The 14,000-nt window shown below is 41.2% G+C and overlaps 1 protein-coding gene across 1 annotated transcript; it reads left to right on the plus strand.

The window, feature by feature from the left end:
- Nucleotides 1–1,224: 1,224 nt before the first annotated feature.
- LOC141660289 (uncharacterized) lies at nucleotides 1,225–12,475 on the plus strand. The gene is made up of 2 exons (XM_074467262.1): nucleotides 1,225–1,553; nucleotides 12,109–12,475. Exons 1-2 carry the CDS (start codon nucleotides 1,225–1,227, stop codon nucleotides 12,473–12,475), a joined length of 696 nt encoding a protein of 231 aa, XP_074323363.1.
- Nucleotides 12,476–14,000: the final 1,525 nt, after the last annotated feature.

The raw sequence follows: 14,000 nt of genomic DNA on the forward strand, positions 1-14,000 counted from the left end.
TATCTTTGTTTTTAATATTTGTTTGTGCAGAGTCGTGACTGGTTAATTTAATTTAATATTATTAAATTATCTTTGTTGGATATATGATGCATGTAATTTGATTTTGATTTCGAGATATTTCTAGTCTTTCTGTGATCTGCATGGATGGTTACTTGGGCTGTATAGAGTTTATTTTATATAGAATAAACAATTAATTATTTTGTACTTATTAAATTTTAGGATTTATTCGTGTTATTACTTTCGGACTTTAGGTGTCGACTTCGAGGTAAGTGACTTTTCGTTGCTCACTTAAATTATTAAATTGTTCTGTTTTTGAAATATTTTGATTATATGATTTCTGAACATTGTGATATCGAAAATAGAATTTAGAAAAGATTATTTTTATAGAATTCCCCGAGTTTTAGATTGCGCATCGAATTATAGAACCTGATCACTGGTTAGTGTGATACATAGAATATAGAACTAGTTTTGCACACGTTCCGGAACACATAGATGCCTTGTTGAGTTTGTCTTAACGAGGGCGTAAACTAGCCTCCATCGAATTATAGAGCCGTGTCGCTGGCATAGTGTGACCGTAATTTAGAACTGTGGGAATAAAATATTTTTGTTCTGTAAAAGATTATTTGATCGATTTAGAAATTCAGAATTTTTGAACTTATTGAAAAAGATATTTTGGAGCCGTTAAACGATGGTTACTTGCTGGGCCTTGCAGCTCATTGTTTTAATATATTTCAGGTTTGGGCTTTGGAAGCTAAAGTTGTGAACTACGTGGATTTTGATGCTATTTGATTTAGATGCAATTTATTGGAAAAGACTTCTCGTATTTATCGAATAAATTTAAGTTATCTGTTAGACAATTATTTATCAGATTTGTGGAGCCGCGTCTCCGATTTTATGATTTTGATTTAATAAGTTTGACCGCTGCTTGATTTTAGTGGATATTTTATCAAATAAAATTATATTTTATTAAGTTTTTAATTAGAATTAATAGTCCGAGAAGGCGGGCTGCCACAGTTGGTATCAAGAGCAGGCTGTTCTTCGGAGTGTATTAGGTATGGGACTAGTACATTCCCTAGAATGCGATCCTGTAGACTATCGTATAGGTCTTAAGAAATTATATTTGATTTAGATATTTATTTGTGTTATTATTTGATATGTTTGACTTTTGTGCTTTTTGATTATTGACTATAAGTTTAGAATTTTTTTTTGTGGGTTTTAGAAAAGATGGACGGGGAGGACGGTAATAACCAAAACAATAATGAAAATCAAAACAACAATGAGAATCAGAACAACAATGGCAATCAGGGCAACAATGGTGAAGAAGGAAACGTCTTTGACCAGCTGGCTGAAACTCTAGCTGTACTTGTGAATCAGCAACCGAAGCCTAACATCGTCTCTCAGTTCAATCGTTTGAACCCGCCAACTTTTGATGGAGCTACAGACCCGGCTATTGTAGAGATGTGGATCCAAGAGATGGAAAATGCCTTCAGACTTCTTGGGAGCAATGAGCAGCAGAAGGTGACCTTAGCTGTTGTTATGAATAAAATACTAAGGTTATTATTTGCTGTATTTATTACTAAGATTCGGGAGCTCAAGGCCTTTAATGGCTGCTCTCGTGTTTCGTAGCTCAACTCTGCCTTTACGAGATGCCTACGTATCTCTGTGAATTAGAGAATCAAGCCAAAAAACGTAGTTCTGATTTGTGGGGTGAGGCCCCTTATATAGATGTTGGGAGTCCTTGAATTGGACTTGGTATAGGAGACTTAGTGGGCAAGTCTCATAATTAGAATGGACTTTGGAGTCCTAGATAGTAGGAAACTGATTCCTTATCCTTTTAGGTCCCCTTGAGGCTAATCTATAAGGATTTATATCCTTATCGGGACTCTTCTCAATAGCTTATTTTTCCCTTATTAATTAATTACGAAATTAATTAATAATCAGGGCTTTTGGGCCTTCTTTATTCCATCATGCCTGATCTGGTCCATCAGGCTTAACCTTTCTGGTATGAGTATCATATATCTTTTTATTGGGCCTAGCAGCCCACACCTTGCAGTATTTAATTATACTATCATAATTTATTTATCCCTATCATTTGCCCCCCAACTTTTGGGAAACATTGATTAGGTTTCGCAGAAGTTAAGTCTGTTTATTCCCTTACAGGGTTTCGTTTTCGCGTAAAGTGTGGAGCGACCTACACATTTACAATGAATTTTCCTTTTATTCAGGAATTATCTTAATTTCCAGGAATTTTTCCCTTATTTCCGGGATTTTTCCCTAATTTCCAGGATTTTTCCCTTTAATTTCTGGATTTTTCCCTAATTTTCTGGGATTTATCCTAATTTTCTGGGATTTATCCTTAATTTCTGGATTTTCCCTAATTTTCTGAGATTTATCCTTAATTTCTGGATTTTCCCTAATATTCTGGGATTTATCCTTAATTTCTGGATTTTTCCCTAATTTTCTGGGATTTATCCTTAATTTCTTGATTTTTCCCTAATTTTCTGGGATTTATCCTAATTTTCTGGGATTTATCCTTAATTTCTGGATTTTCCCTAATTTTCTGGGATTTATCCTTAATTTCTGGATTTTTCCCTAATTTTCTGCCTTAAAATCGATCAGGATGTATAAAAAATCGATCAGGATGTATAAAAAATTGATCAGGATTCCTGACCGATTTCGATCAGGATCCTGATCGAACTAGCTCAGGAAGTAACATTCTGGTCGATGGAATCTTCGATCAGGATCTATGCGGAATCGACCAGGATTCCTGATCGATTTCGATCAGGACTCTGATCGAACTGGCCTTCAAAGTGACACTCTAGTCGACTGAAACATGGGCATAATCGACCAGAATTCTTGATCGATTTCGATCAGGATTCTGATCGAACTAGGTGGCTTTCTACCGTTCTGATCGAATGAAATATCGATCTGGATCCTCTTCTGTGTCGATCAGGACTCTGATCGATCTTAGTGGTTTTCTTCCTTCTTGCTCGAAGGAGATATCGATCAGGATCCTTTTTGGGGTCGATCAGGACTCTGATCGAACTTAGGGGATTTATTTCCTCCTGTTCGAATGAGGTATCGATCAGGATACTGTTTGGCGTCGATCAGGACTCTGATCGAACTTAATAGGTTTCTTCCCTCTTGATCGATTGAAGTGTCGATTAGGATTTTCTTCTTTGTCGATTAGGACTCTGATCGAACCATTTTAAAATTCTGGTCGATTTTCGACCCTTCATTTTCCATAGGAGCTTCTAGATTATTCCTGATATTTCTAGTAGATGGGCTTTTAGGTTGGGCCTGGCTAAATGGGCCTAGAAACGCCTCGTATTCCGAGCTTTTCGCCTATATAAGTGTAGTGTGAAGTGAGAATCCTCACTTCACTTCACATTTCTCATTTTCTCTCAAAAATCTCTCTAGAGTTCTCCCTTTGAGAAGGCGATTTCCGGCGACCTCAGCCACCGCAGCTCCACCTTTCTCAGGTTTTTCTGGGTTTCAAGCCTTCAACCGAAGCATATCAATGGCGGATCGTGACTTGGCTCGTTTGCAGAAGATGAATGTCTCTAAGAGAGGTACAAACATTCAAATTCAATCTCCATATACTTCCCTACTTGATATGATTAACTCGAGAGGTGATGAATATTCCTCTCTATCTAAGTTAGATTCGTATAATCATGGTAACACCTTTCATGAGTTAGATGGTAGGATAGAGTCTATGAACACCCTGTACAGACTTCCACCCCACCTTAGGATTACTCCAGCCGCCCCTGGGGATAGGACTTGTAATTGGGAGGGGGATACTTTGTTTATCTATCGAGGAGCCCTGACCGCGGGTCTCAGGTTCCCATTCCATGAATTTATTCCTCGCTTACTTGCAGATGTACAAATTAACCCTTGTCAACTCCCTCCTAACGCTTGGAGGAACATTATCTGTTTTATGGTCCTTTGTCTTAGAAACAATTTTCCTCTTTCCGTAGCTGTCTTTAGGAAAGTTTTCCAATTCTATAATAGCGCCATGAGTCAACCAGGTTGGGTTTTAATTCGTCAACGGCCCAAAATCCCTCATATCTTCGATAGTAATTCCATAGTTGAGAATAACCCCAAATGGAGGGACGAGTTTGTGAGGCTGACCTGGGCTGGGGGTGATTGGGCCACACTCTTTCGTAGGCCCTTTTGCAAAGTGTCAGATGGGAGTCCAGGTAGCATCAGATTATCTGATGAGGAGGAGATGGCCTACCAAGCCTTAATTTCAGATGATGGGAAAACAGACACCTGGACCCTCTTAGAGGAGTTTTCTCTGAAGAAAGTTGGTCTCTCTCAGGCCAGTGATAAGGGTAAATTTATAACTGGATAACCATTTTTCCTTCCCTTAATTGTAACGTTTTATCTCTCCTGCAATTTAATATTCTTTCTATCTTTCCTTTTCAGCTTGCGAGGCCATCAATAATGTCAACAGGCCCAAGGAAGGGGAGTCAGGCCGCCAGAAGAGGGCCAAGCTAAACAAGGACCCCAGGAGCAAACCTGACGGTCCTTCTTTTCTTAAGCCCCACGTCCCGGTGGTCGAGTTGGGGGACGATGTGGATCCTCCACTTAAGGCACATTCCTTCAGGCCTAACTGGGGCTTCAGGAGGAGCGATACAGTGGTTGGATCTACCAAACATGCTAAGGATTGGTCGTACCATTCCATCACTCCCCATGACTTTACTGACATTGTTACGGGGAGTGATATCGAGACTATTGAGCTTCTGGGTTCTCAAGCCCAAGCTGCGGTAACTTTCTTTTTTCTCTTTTTCTTTGAATCCCAACTTTCTCATATTTCAACGAACTTGTGCTAACTCATACATATTTCTTTGCAGAGTAATACCTACTTCCAGGCGGCCCTCCACCAGGCTAGATCCTGGAAGGGTAACTCAGATGGGTTTGAGAAGGAGATGAAGAAATGGGAAGAGAGAGCCAAGGTCCTGGAGAAGAAGCTGGACACGAAGAAAGAGGAGCTGGCTAAGGCTCATTCCGAGCTGGTGAAACTTAGGAGCGATAAGGATAAGCTCATTGATGACTACATGGATTCTGACAAGTTTAAGAATCTCATGGAGATTCATGATGAGGGTCTTTATTCCCTACAGTTTACTCAGGGATGGGATGCGGCCGTAAAGGCGGTTTCTGAGAAGCACCCGGGCTTAGTCGACCCTAAGGACTTTATAAGTCCCGAACAGGCTGAGTCGGAGGACAGCATAGATGCCCTCTTCAACTCCCCTCAGCCAGATGATCGCATCTTGGATCCTAACACTGCTTCTCCTCCCGCTTCTCCTGCGAAGGATGCTGAAGGCGCTGATAAGGAGCAAGAGAATGAAGGCTCCCGCATGGAGGAGTAGTTATTCTATTATGTAATTTTATCCTTAACTTATGTCTGGACTTTTGTTTGTATTAAAACTTATTACCCTCCGGGGCTATTTTATATGCTACTTTCCTTATTTGCATTCTCTCCTTTATTTTTCCGATACTTTAATATTCAAACTTGGCTTAATGGGCCACACAAGTATTATCACAACTCAAACATCCATAGGTTGAAATAATTTCGAACTCTTCAATTTCAAGTCTGGTTTTCCAAAACCTTACATAATATGGGTTCGACCCTGATCTATAATAGCTAAAAAATAAAAATCCTATGCAAACAAAGCTTCAAGGTGCTTTTAAACCTACTTGTCATAATGACAAGTGAGAATCGTACTTCGACCATCTTACACGTAGTAAACCTTCAGGTTTTGTGCGTGCCAGGTTCTCGGGACTTCAAAACCATCCATAGTCTCCAGCTTGTAGGTTCCTCTACCCTGAACGCTCTTGACTCTATACGGCCCTTCCCAATTTGGGGCAAGCTTTCCTTTCTGTCCGACACCAGAAGCCTCTATTTTTCTCAAGACTAGGTCACCTTGTTTGAAAAACCTCTCTTTAACCCTTAGATTGTAGTAGAATGAAGCCTTTTTCTGATATTCTACTATCTTTGCATGTGCTTTATCTCGCACTTCATCGATTAAATCCAGGGCTAACCTCTGCCCTTCCTCATTTTCTTCTGCATTGAAAGCCTGAATCCTTGGAGAGGAATGTGATATCTCTACTGGAACTACTGCTTCTGCCCCATATGCCAACATGAAGGGAGTTGCTCCTGTCGTGACTCTACAGGTAGTCCTGTAGGCCCATAATATTGGAAGTATTTCATCCACCCAATTATTTCTTGACTTCTCGATCCTCTTCTTTAGTCCATCCAGGATTATCCGATTTGCTACCACTGCTTGCCCATTGGCTTGCGGGTGAGCCACAGAGGTGAATCGTAACTCAATTTCATTTTCTTCACAATACTTCTTAAATTCCTCATTGTTGAATTGTGTTCCATTGTCAGTGACGAGGATACGGGGAATTCCATATCGGCACATAATGTTTTCCCACAGGAATTGTGCAACCTGCTTAGTTGTGATTTTGGCCAAGGGTTTGGCTTCGATCCACTTGGTGAAATAATCAATGGCTACAATCAGAAACTTCCTTTGTGCCGTGGCCATAGGAAAAGGCCCTAGAATATCCATCCCCCACATAGCAAAGGGAATAGGTGAGTTGATAGAGGTCAGCATCTCGGGGGGTTGTCTAACAACTGGTGCATGCTTCTGACAGCGATCACACTTCTTCACATATTCTTTGGCATCAGCCATCATTTCTGGCCAATAGAAGCCTAAACGGGTTATCTTATGAGCCAAGGCCCTGACCCCCAAGTGTTGCCCACAAATACCTTCATGCACTTCCTCAAGAGCCAAGCGTGCCTCGTCGGGCCTGAGATACCTCAAGTAAGGAACCACGAAAGATCTCTTATACAGAATTCCATCTATCAAGGAGTACCTTAGTGCTCGAATAGTTAACTTCCGTGCCTCAGTTGCATCGCTTGGCAACCAACCGGTCTGAATGTGAGCCTTGATGGGATCAATCCATGACGTCCCCAAGCCTATGGGAGCCACAAGCTTAACATCTATGCTTCGTGTCTTCAAAACACGGAAGTACACACTTCCTGAACTTTCTTCAATCTCAGATGAAGCAAACTTTGATAGCGCATCTGCTTTAGCATTTTCTTCCCTTGGAATGTGTTCAACATGGCATTCATTAAATTGGGTCATCACAGCCCTTACTAGGCGAACATACTTAGCCATCGTATCATCCCTTGCCTCAAATTCTCCCTTTACCTGGGATATGATCAGCTTCGAGTCTCCACGGACCTTTAAGTTTTTGATTCTAAGTGTCCCAGCTAGACCAAGGCCAGCAATCAGGGCTTCATACTCTGCCTCATTGTTTGTGGTTGGGAAGTCTAGCTTCATAGCATACTCAATTAAGAATCCATCAGGGCTTTGCAAAACCAACCCTGCTCCACTGGAATTTGTTTTTGATGCTCCATCAAAATAGAGAACCCAATATTCTTTCTCCTTATCATCCTTCTCGATGTCCCCATTGTCGACTCCCTTGTCTTGAGGTATGGTATCTTCCTGCCCCCCGACTTCTTGGTTGGGTATGGTACATTCCACCACGAAGTCAGCTAGTGCCTGGGCTTTTATAGCCGTACGTGGCTTATACTTGAGATCGAACTCTCCCAACTCTATTTCCCACTTAATCAGTCTCCCACTTGCCTTGGGACTGTGAATGATATTTCTCAGTGGCTGATTTGTTAGCACTTCAATCTGGTGAGCTTGAAAATAAGGACGCAGCTTTCTTGAAGCCATTACCAAGGCTAAAGCGAATTTCTCAATAGTTGAATAATTCAACTCAGCACCATACAAAATTTTGCTGACATAGTATACGAGTTTCTGGAATTTCAATTCTTCCTTAACCAACACCGCGCTCAAGGCGCTCTCTGAAACAGCCAAGTACAAGAATAAAATTTCACTCAGAACTGGCTTGGCCAACAACGGGGCCTGGGCCATATACTTCTTTAACTCTTCAAATGCCTTCTGGTTTTCCTCGGTCCATACAAAGTCTTTGATGCTCTTTAGCGATTTGAAGAATGACAAACACTTGTCCCCCGACTTGGAGATGAATCGTCCTAGCGCAGCAACCCTTCGTGTAAGCTTCTGAACATCCTTAACAGTTTTTGGTGGTTCCATGTCCAGGATCGCCTTTATTTTATCCGGGTTAGCCTCAATTCCCCTCTTTGAGACCATCAGTCCCAAGAATTTTCCAGATCCTACTCCGAAAGCACACTTCGTAGGATTCAACATCATCTTGTGGTACCTCAGGACCTCAAAAGCTTCCCTTAAATGGGCTATATGATCAGTCTTTACTAGACTCTTGACTAACATGTCATCAACATAGACTTCCATAGTCTTACCAATAAGATCCTTAAAAATTCTATTCACCAACCTTTGATAGGTGGCTCCTGCATTCTTGAGACCAAACGCCATAACAAGATAACAATAAACACCAAAGTCAGTGATAAATGATACCTTTGGAATGTCATCCTTATGCATTTTGATCTGGTTGTATCCGCTAAATCCATCCATGAAACTCAGCATCTCATGTCCAGCAGTGGCATCAATCAAAGTATCAATTCTAGGCAGCGGAAAACAGTCTTTGGGCCATGCACCATTCAGATCAGTGAAGTCTATACACATCCTCCACTTTCCATTAGCCTTCTTCACCATTACAGGGTTTGCTAACCACTCCGGAAATTGAATCTCCTCAATGAAACCAGCCTCTAAGAGCTTTTCTACTTCCTGTTTTATAGCCTCTTGTCTTTCCGGGGCAAAATTTCTTTTCTTTTATTTCACTGTCTTCCGGCTTGGATCCACGTTTAGCTTGTGAGTAATTAACTCCGGGTCTATGCCTGGCATATCAGCTGTTGACCATGCAAACACATCACTATTTTCTTGCAAAAATTTCACTAACTTCCCTCTAAGGGGCTCCTCTAATGTGGCTCCAATGAAAGTCATCCTCTCAGGATTCTCGGGGTCTAAAGGAACCGAAACCAATTCTTCTGCTGGCCTTCCTCTATTCTCATCATTTTCTCGAACATCCATATCTTCAATAGGAAGAACCTGCCCCCGACTCCATCTGCCCTCAAAGAGGCCACATAACAGCTTCTGGCCATTTTTTGATCTTCTCTCTCTTCTCCAATCCCGTTTCGGGTGGGAAACTTCATGACTGAATGGTAGGAAGAGGGGACTGCCTTGAAGGCATGTATCCCTGTTCTCCCCATGATAGCATTATAAGTTGAACTAGCCTTTACCACCACGAAATCCAGCATCTGCGTTGCTTGCCTTGGTTCCGTACCTATGGTGGTCGGCAATTTGATTATCCCTTCCACAGGACATTCTACTCCAGTAAATCCATATATCGGCATGTCGGTTGGTGTCAACTGGGAGTCGTTATACCCCATTCTTAGAAAGGTGTCGTGGAGCAAGATATCCACAGAAGCACCATTATCCACAAGGACCCTCTTAACCGGGCTATTTCCTATTATCGGTGTTATGACCAGCGGGTCGTCATGGGGAAACTTCATACCCTCTAGGTCGGAATCATCAAAAGCCAATGTTACTTCTGTCCTGGCCCTCTTCGGGGCTTCTCCAACAATATGCATAACCTCCCTAGTATATGCCTTTCTGGAATTTTTGGACAATCCAGCAGCAGTTGGACCTCCAAAGATCGTGTTTATCACAGGCCCTCGAGGGCGTCGCGGTCCTCCAAAAATTGCATTTATAACCGGCCCTCTAGGTTGGGGATTCCGCCCCTGATCGTCTTGGTCCCTCCTACGATCTTCAAAGTTCTTCCTTCCATTATTATTTTTGTCCCCTCCATCTCCAGTATACTTGTTCAATCTTCCTTTTCGAATCAAAAACTCAATTTCATCTTTCAATTGCCTACACTCATCGGTGTCATGGTCAACATCTTTGTGAAACCTGCAATACTTGCCCTTATCTAGCTTGGCGGAATCAGCCTTCAAGGGCTTAGGCCAGCGAATATCTCTGTCTTTCTCAATCTCCATCAAAATCTGACTTCTAGGAGCATTCAGCTTAGCGTATTCAGTGAACTTTTGCCCAGGTCCTCCCCTCTTGGGGGTTGAATCAGGGTTTTGTTCGGTTCTAGGATATTTGTCTTTTGCAATATATTCTAAATTAGTTTTCCGCTTCTTGCCTCCAGTGGGCTCATTACTTACTACGGTCTTCCTCATACTTTCTTCAACCTTGATATACTTCCCTGCCCTCTCTTGGAGCTGCAACATGCTTTCAGGGGGACGTTTGGCCAAGGACATCTTAAAAAACTCGTCCCTAGTTCCTTGTTGCAGTGCTATCATGGCTACCTTATCATCAAGGTCCGGGACTTTTAAAGCCTCCTTTGTGAAACGATTCAGGTAATCTCTCAAGGATTCCTTAGCTCCCTGCACAAGACTCATAAGAGATGCTGAACTTTTCTCATGGACTCTTCCACTGATGAATTGCTTAATAAAAGCCTGACTTAATTCTCTGAACGATCCAATAGAATTTGGGGGCAGGCGACTGTACCATCTTTGAGCCATACCCGACAGGGTTTGAGGGAAGGCCCGACACTTTATAGCATCATTCACGGGTTGCAGCAGCAGTGCATTAGAGAATGTCCTAACATGATTAGCGGGGTCTCTCGTGCCATCATAGGCTTTGATAGTGGGCATCTTGAATTTCCTTGAGATATGGGCATTCATTATCTCTTCTGTGAAGGGTGGAGTTGGATCATCAGGATCTCCAAGGGGAAGGAGATTGCTTGGATCAGTTCTTGGGACAGCAGCCCTTCTTCGTACCGGACCATCCAGGTCTATGACAGGAGGAGGATTTCTCCCCCTAGGAGGTATCTGGGGTCTGGTGGCCTGGTGAGCCTCCAAATCACGCCTCATCCTTTGGATTTCAGCCTCATGAGCCCTGATCCTTTCCTGCACTTCTTGGGGATTCGCCCCTGGGGTGCTTTGGGGGCGTTGCCTTCCATCGGCCATTGGCTCTTTTCCAGGACGTCTCCTTCTCGGGGTCACTTCATCATCCGAAGATTCGGAGTCTCTCTCAGTGTAAGGACCAGAAAATTCCCGATCCTCAGGGATAGGACCCAAACCTCGTATATAGGGGGGCGACTGCCCTCGTGCTTCGCTTCGCCCAGCATATCCGCTTCCTCCAACCTCAGGGTGAAGGGGCATCCCATAAGGGGGGTTAGTAGTAACAATAGTTGAATATTCATACCCGATGGGTCGAGAATTCACAGGTATATGTACTTGTTGAACTTGAGGATTCGTACCTTGAATAGTCGGGGGAGTTGTCCCTTGTGGCTGAGGTTGAGTTGCCCCTATCTGGGCTTCCCCCTGAGTAGATGCATAAGTCGAATGGGGAGGAACCTCCACGGTTGACGAAATCACCTGGGTTGTCTCTGATGGTGTTCCTTCCTTTAGAGCTCTAATTGTTCTCCGTGTTCTCGCCATGGTTGTTGTTGTGCTTTCCCACAGACGGCGCCAAATGTTATGGATAAAATACTAAGGTTATTATTTGCTGTATTTATTACTAAGATTCGGGAGCTCAAGGCCTTTAATGGCTGCTCTCGTGTTTCGTAGCTCAACTTTGCCTTTACGAGATGCTTACGTATCTCTGTGAATTAGAGAATCAAGCCAAAAAACGTAGTTCTGATTTGTGGGGTGAGGCCCCTTATATAGATGTTGGGAGTCCTTGAATTGGACTTGGTATAGGAGACTTGGTGGGCAAGTCTCATAATTAGAATGGACTTTGGAGTCCTAGATAGTAGAAAACTGATTCCTTATCCTTTTAGGTCCTCTTGAGGCTAATCTATAAGGATTTATATCCTTATCGGGACTCTTCTCAATAGCTGATTTTTCCCTTATTAATTAATTACGAAATTAATTAATAATCAGGGCTTTTGGGCCTTCTTTATTCCATCAGGCCTGATCTGGTCCATCAGGCTTAACCTTTCTGGTCTGAGTATCATATATCTTTTTATTGGGCCTAGCAGCCCACACCTTGCAGTATTTAATTATACTATCATAATTTATTTATCCCTATCAGCTGTGTATCAATTGCAAGGAAGTGCTTATGACTGGTGGCTCATGGAAAAAAGGAAGAACGAGACGACAAATCTTGAAGAAAATCCTGAACCGTACACTTGGTCAAAGTTCAAGAAGGCTTTGGAGGACAAGTACTTTCCGAGAACAGTTCGTCTGCAGAAAGAGAGAGACTTCATTCGTCTTCAGCAAAGTGGAAGAACCGTCATTGAATACGAAGCAGAATTTGCAAAACTTGCGAAGTATGCGTCGACCTTAGTAGCAGATGAGAGCAGCCGAGCACGAAGATTGGAAGAGGGACTTCGAAGTGACATCAGGAATTCAGTGGCGTCGTTTGAACTTCAGACATATGAGGCTGTGCTCAACAAGGCTTTAGTGATCGAGAGAGGGTTGTCAGAATCTGAAAAGGCAACAGGAAGCTAGAATAAGAGACGGTTCACTCAAGATGGTGGTCAATCATTTCAAGGGGGACCATTCAAGAAACAACACATGTATAATCAAGGTAGTGGTCAAGGAAATCAAGAAAATTGCACCAGGTGTGGCGGGAACCACACACATACAGAATGTCGTTGGAACAGAAGCGCGTGTTTTCATTGCGGGGAAGTCGGACACAGAATTGCTCAATGTCCTCACAATCCACCACCAAGAAAGGAAGCAGATAACAAGATGGGAAAAGGACGTGTGTTTCAGCTCACAGGAAATGACAACTATCATAAATAAGGTATGCTATCTTTTCTTTGGTGACTTATTTAATTCAATTTATTTATTTTTTTTATGTGAATTTGGGGACCAAATTCTTTTAAGGAGGGAAGAATGTAAAATCCGTAATTTTATATTTAATTTATTTATTAGATATTATGATATTAATTCGTTTAGATAAATATTTTAAATTAGAATATCCCGAAAACTTTTTGTGTAAGTTATTGAGTTGGGAAAAGATTTGTTATTTGTGGAAATTAGTGTAAGAATAATTTAGAAAATCAAAATCTTTTTAGTTTAGGTAATTGTGTGTGTCAAATATTTTATTTTAGGAATTTATTTGGAGAGATTATATTATATCCTAATTAGAATTAGGGTTTTGTGTATCTATATAAAGACCCCTTTAGACAATAATATGACTCGTACAGAGGCTCGTCGCGTTGCAGGGAGGTACGATTTAGTCCGCTGTTTGGTAGCTTTGTTGTGCATGCTTTTTCATGTTAGTTTTAATATGTATGTGCCATGCCCATGCATATGAGTTATATTGTTTATATCCATATGCGTGCACATCCAATTTTTTTGTTTAGATTGTGTGCCTGCCAACCAATCTGATTATGCATGTATAAATAAATGATTATTAACCTCTTTAGCTAGCCTTGCATGTGAAATCTTAAAAGGGGGATTGTGATTAATTGTGGGTTATAAGAATGAACTTATTCCTGTCATGATCTTTGTTGCAAGGATTAATGTGTGCTTCCTGGTAAGTCATATTTATATTAATAAATTATTAAAATCAAGTTATTATTTTTTTTGTGTTACATTTGTTAATTATTTATAAAAAAAAGAATTTTTTTTAGAAACAATATCGTGATATAATAGATTATGTTTTGGTCGGAGGTTAGATTTAGTTGATTTTTTTTGTTTAAGTTATATAAATGCGTGCATGCTTCATATTAGTTGATTAATTATTTATTAGAAATCGATAGATAAAGTAAATATATGACATGTTAGTATTTTGTATAATTGATTTAATTAATATGCATGCTATAATTGAAAGCAGAGGTAATCACATGGAGAGTGTACTTGAATTCAGACCAGTTTGCATGAGATGGGCTTTTAAGGCCCATTTATCTTTGTTTTTAATATTTGTTTGTGCAGAGTCGTGACTGGTTAATTTAATTTAATATTATTAAATTATCTTTGTTGGATATATGATGCATATAATTTGATTTTGATTTCGAGATATGTC

The sequence above is a fragment of the Apium graveolens genome, chromosome 5, assembly GCF_009905375.1.
Source record: "Apium graveolens cultivar Ventura chromosome 5, ASM990537v1, whole genome shotgun sequence".
Taxonomy (NCBI): Eukaryota; Viridiplantae; Streptophyta; class Magnoliopsida; order Apiales; family Apiaceae; genus Apium; species Apium graveolens.

What these genes read in the sequence shown, in the direction of transcription:
- LOC141660289 (XM_074467262.1), top strand. Translation starts at nt 1,225, where the DNA reads ATGGACGGGGAGGACGGTAATAACCAAAACAATAATGAAAATCAAAAC. An exon ending in GTTATGAATAAAATACTAAG is followed by an intron (nt 1,554 to 12,108) that starts GTTATTATTTGC and finishes CATGGAAAAAAG; the next exon opens with GAAGAACGAGACGACAAATC.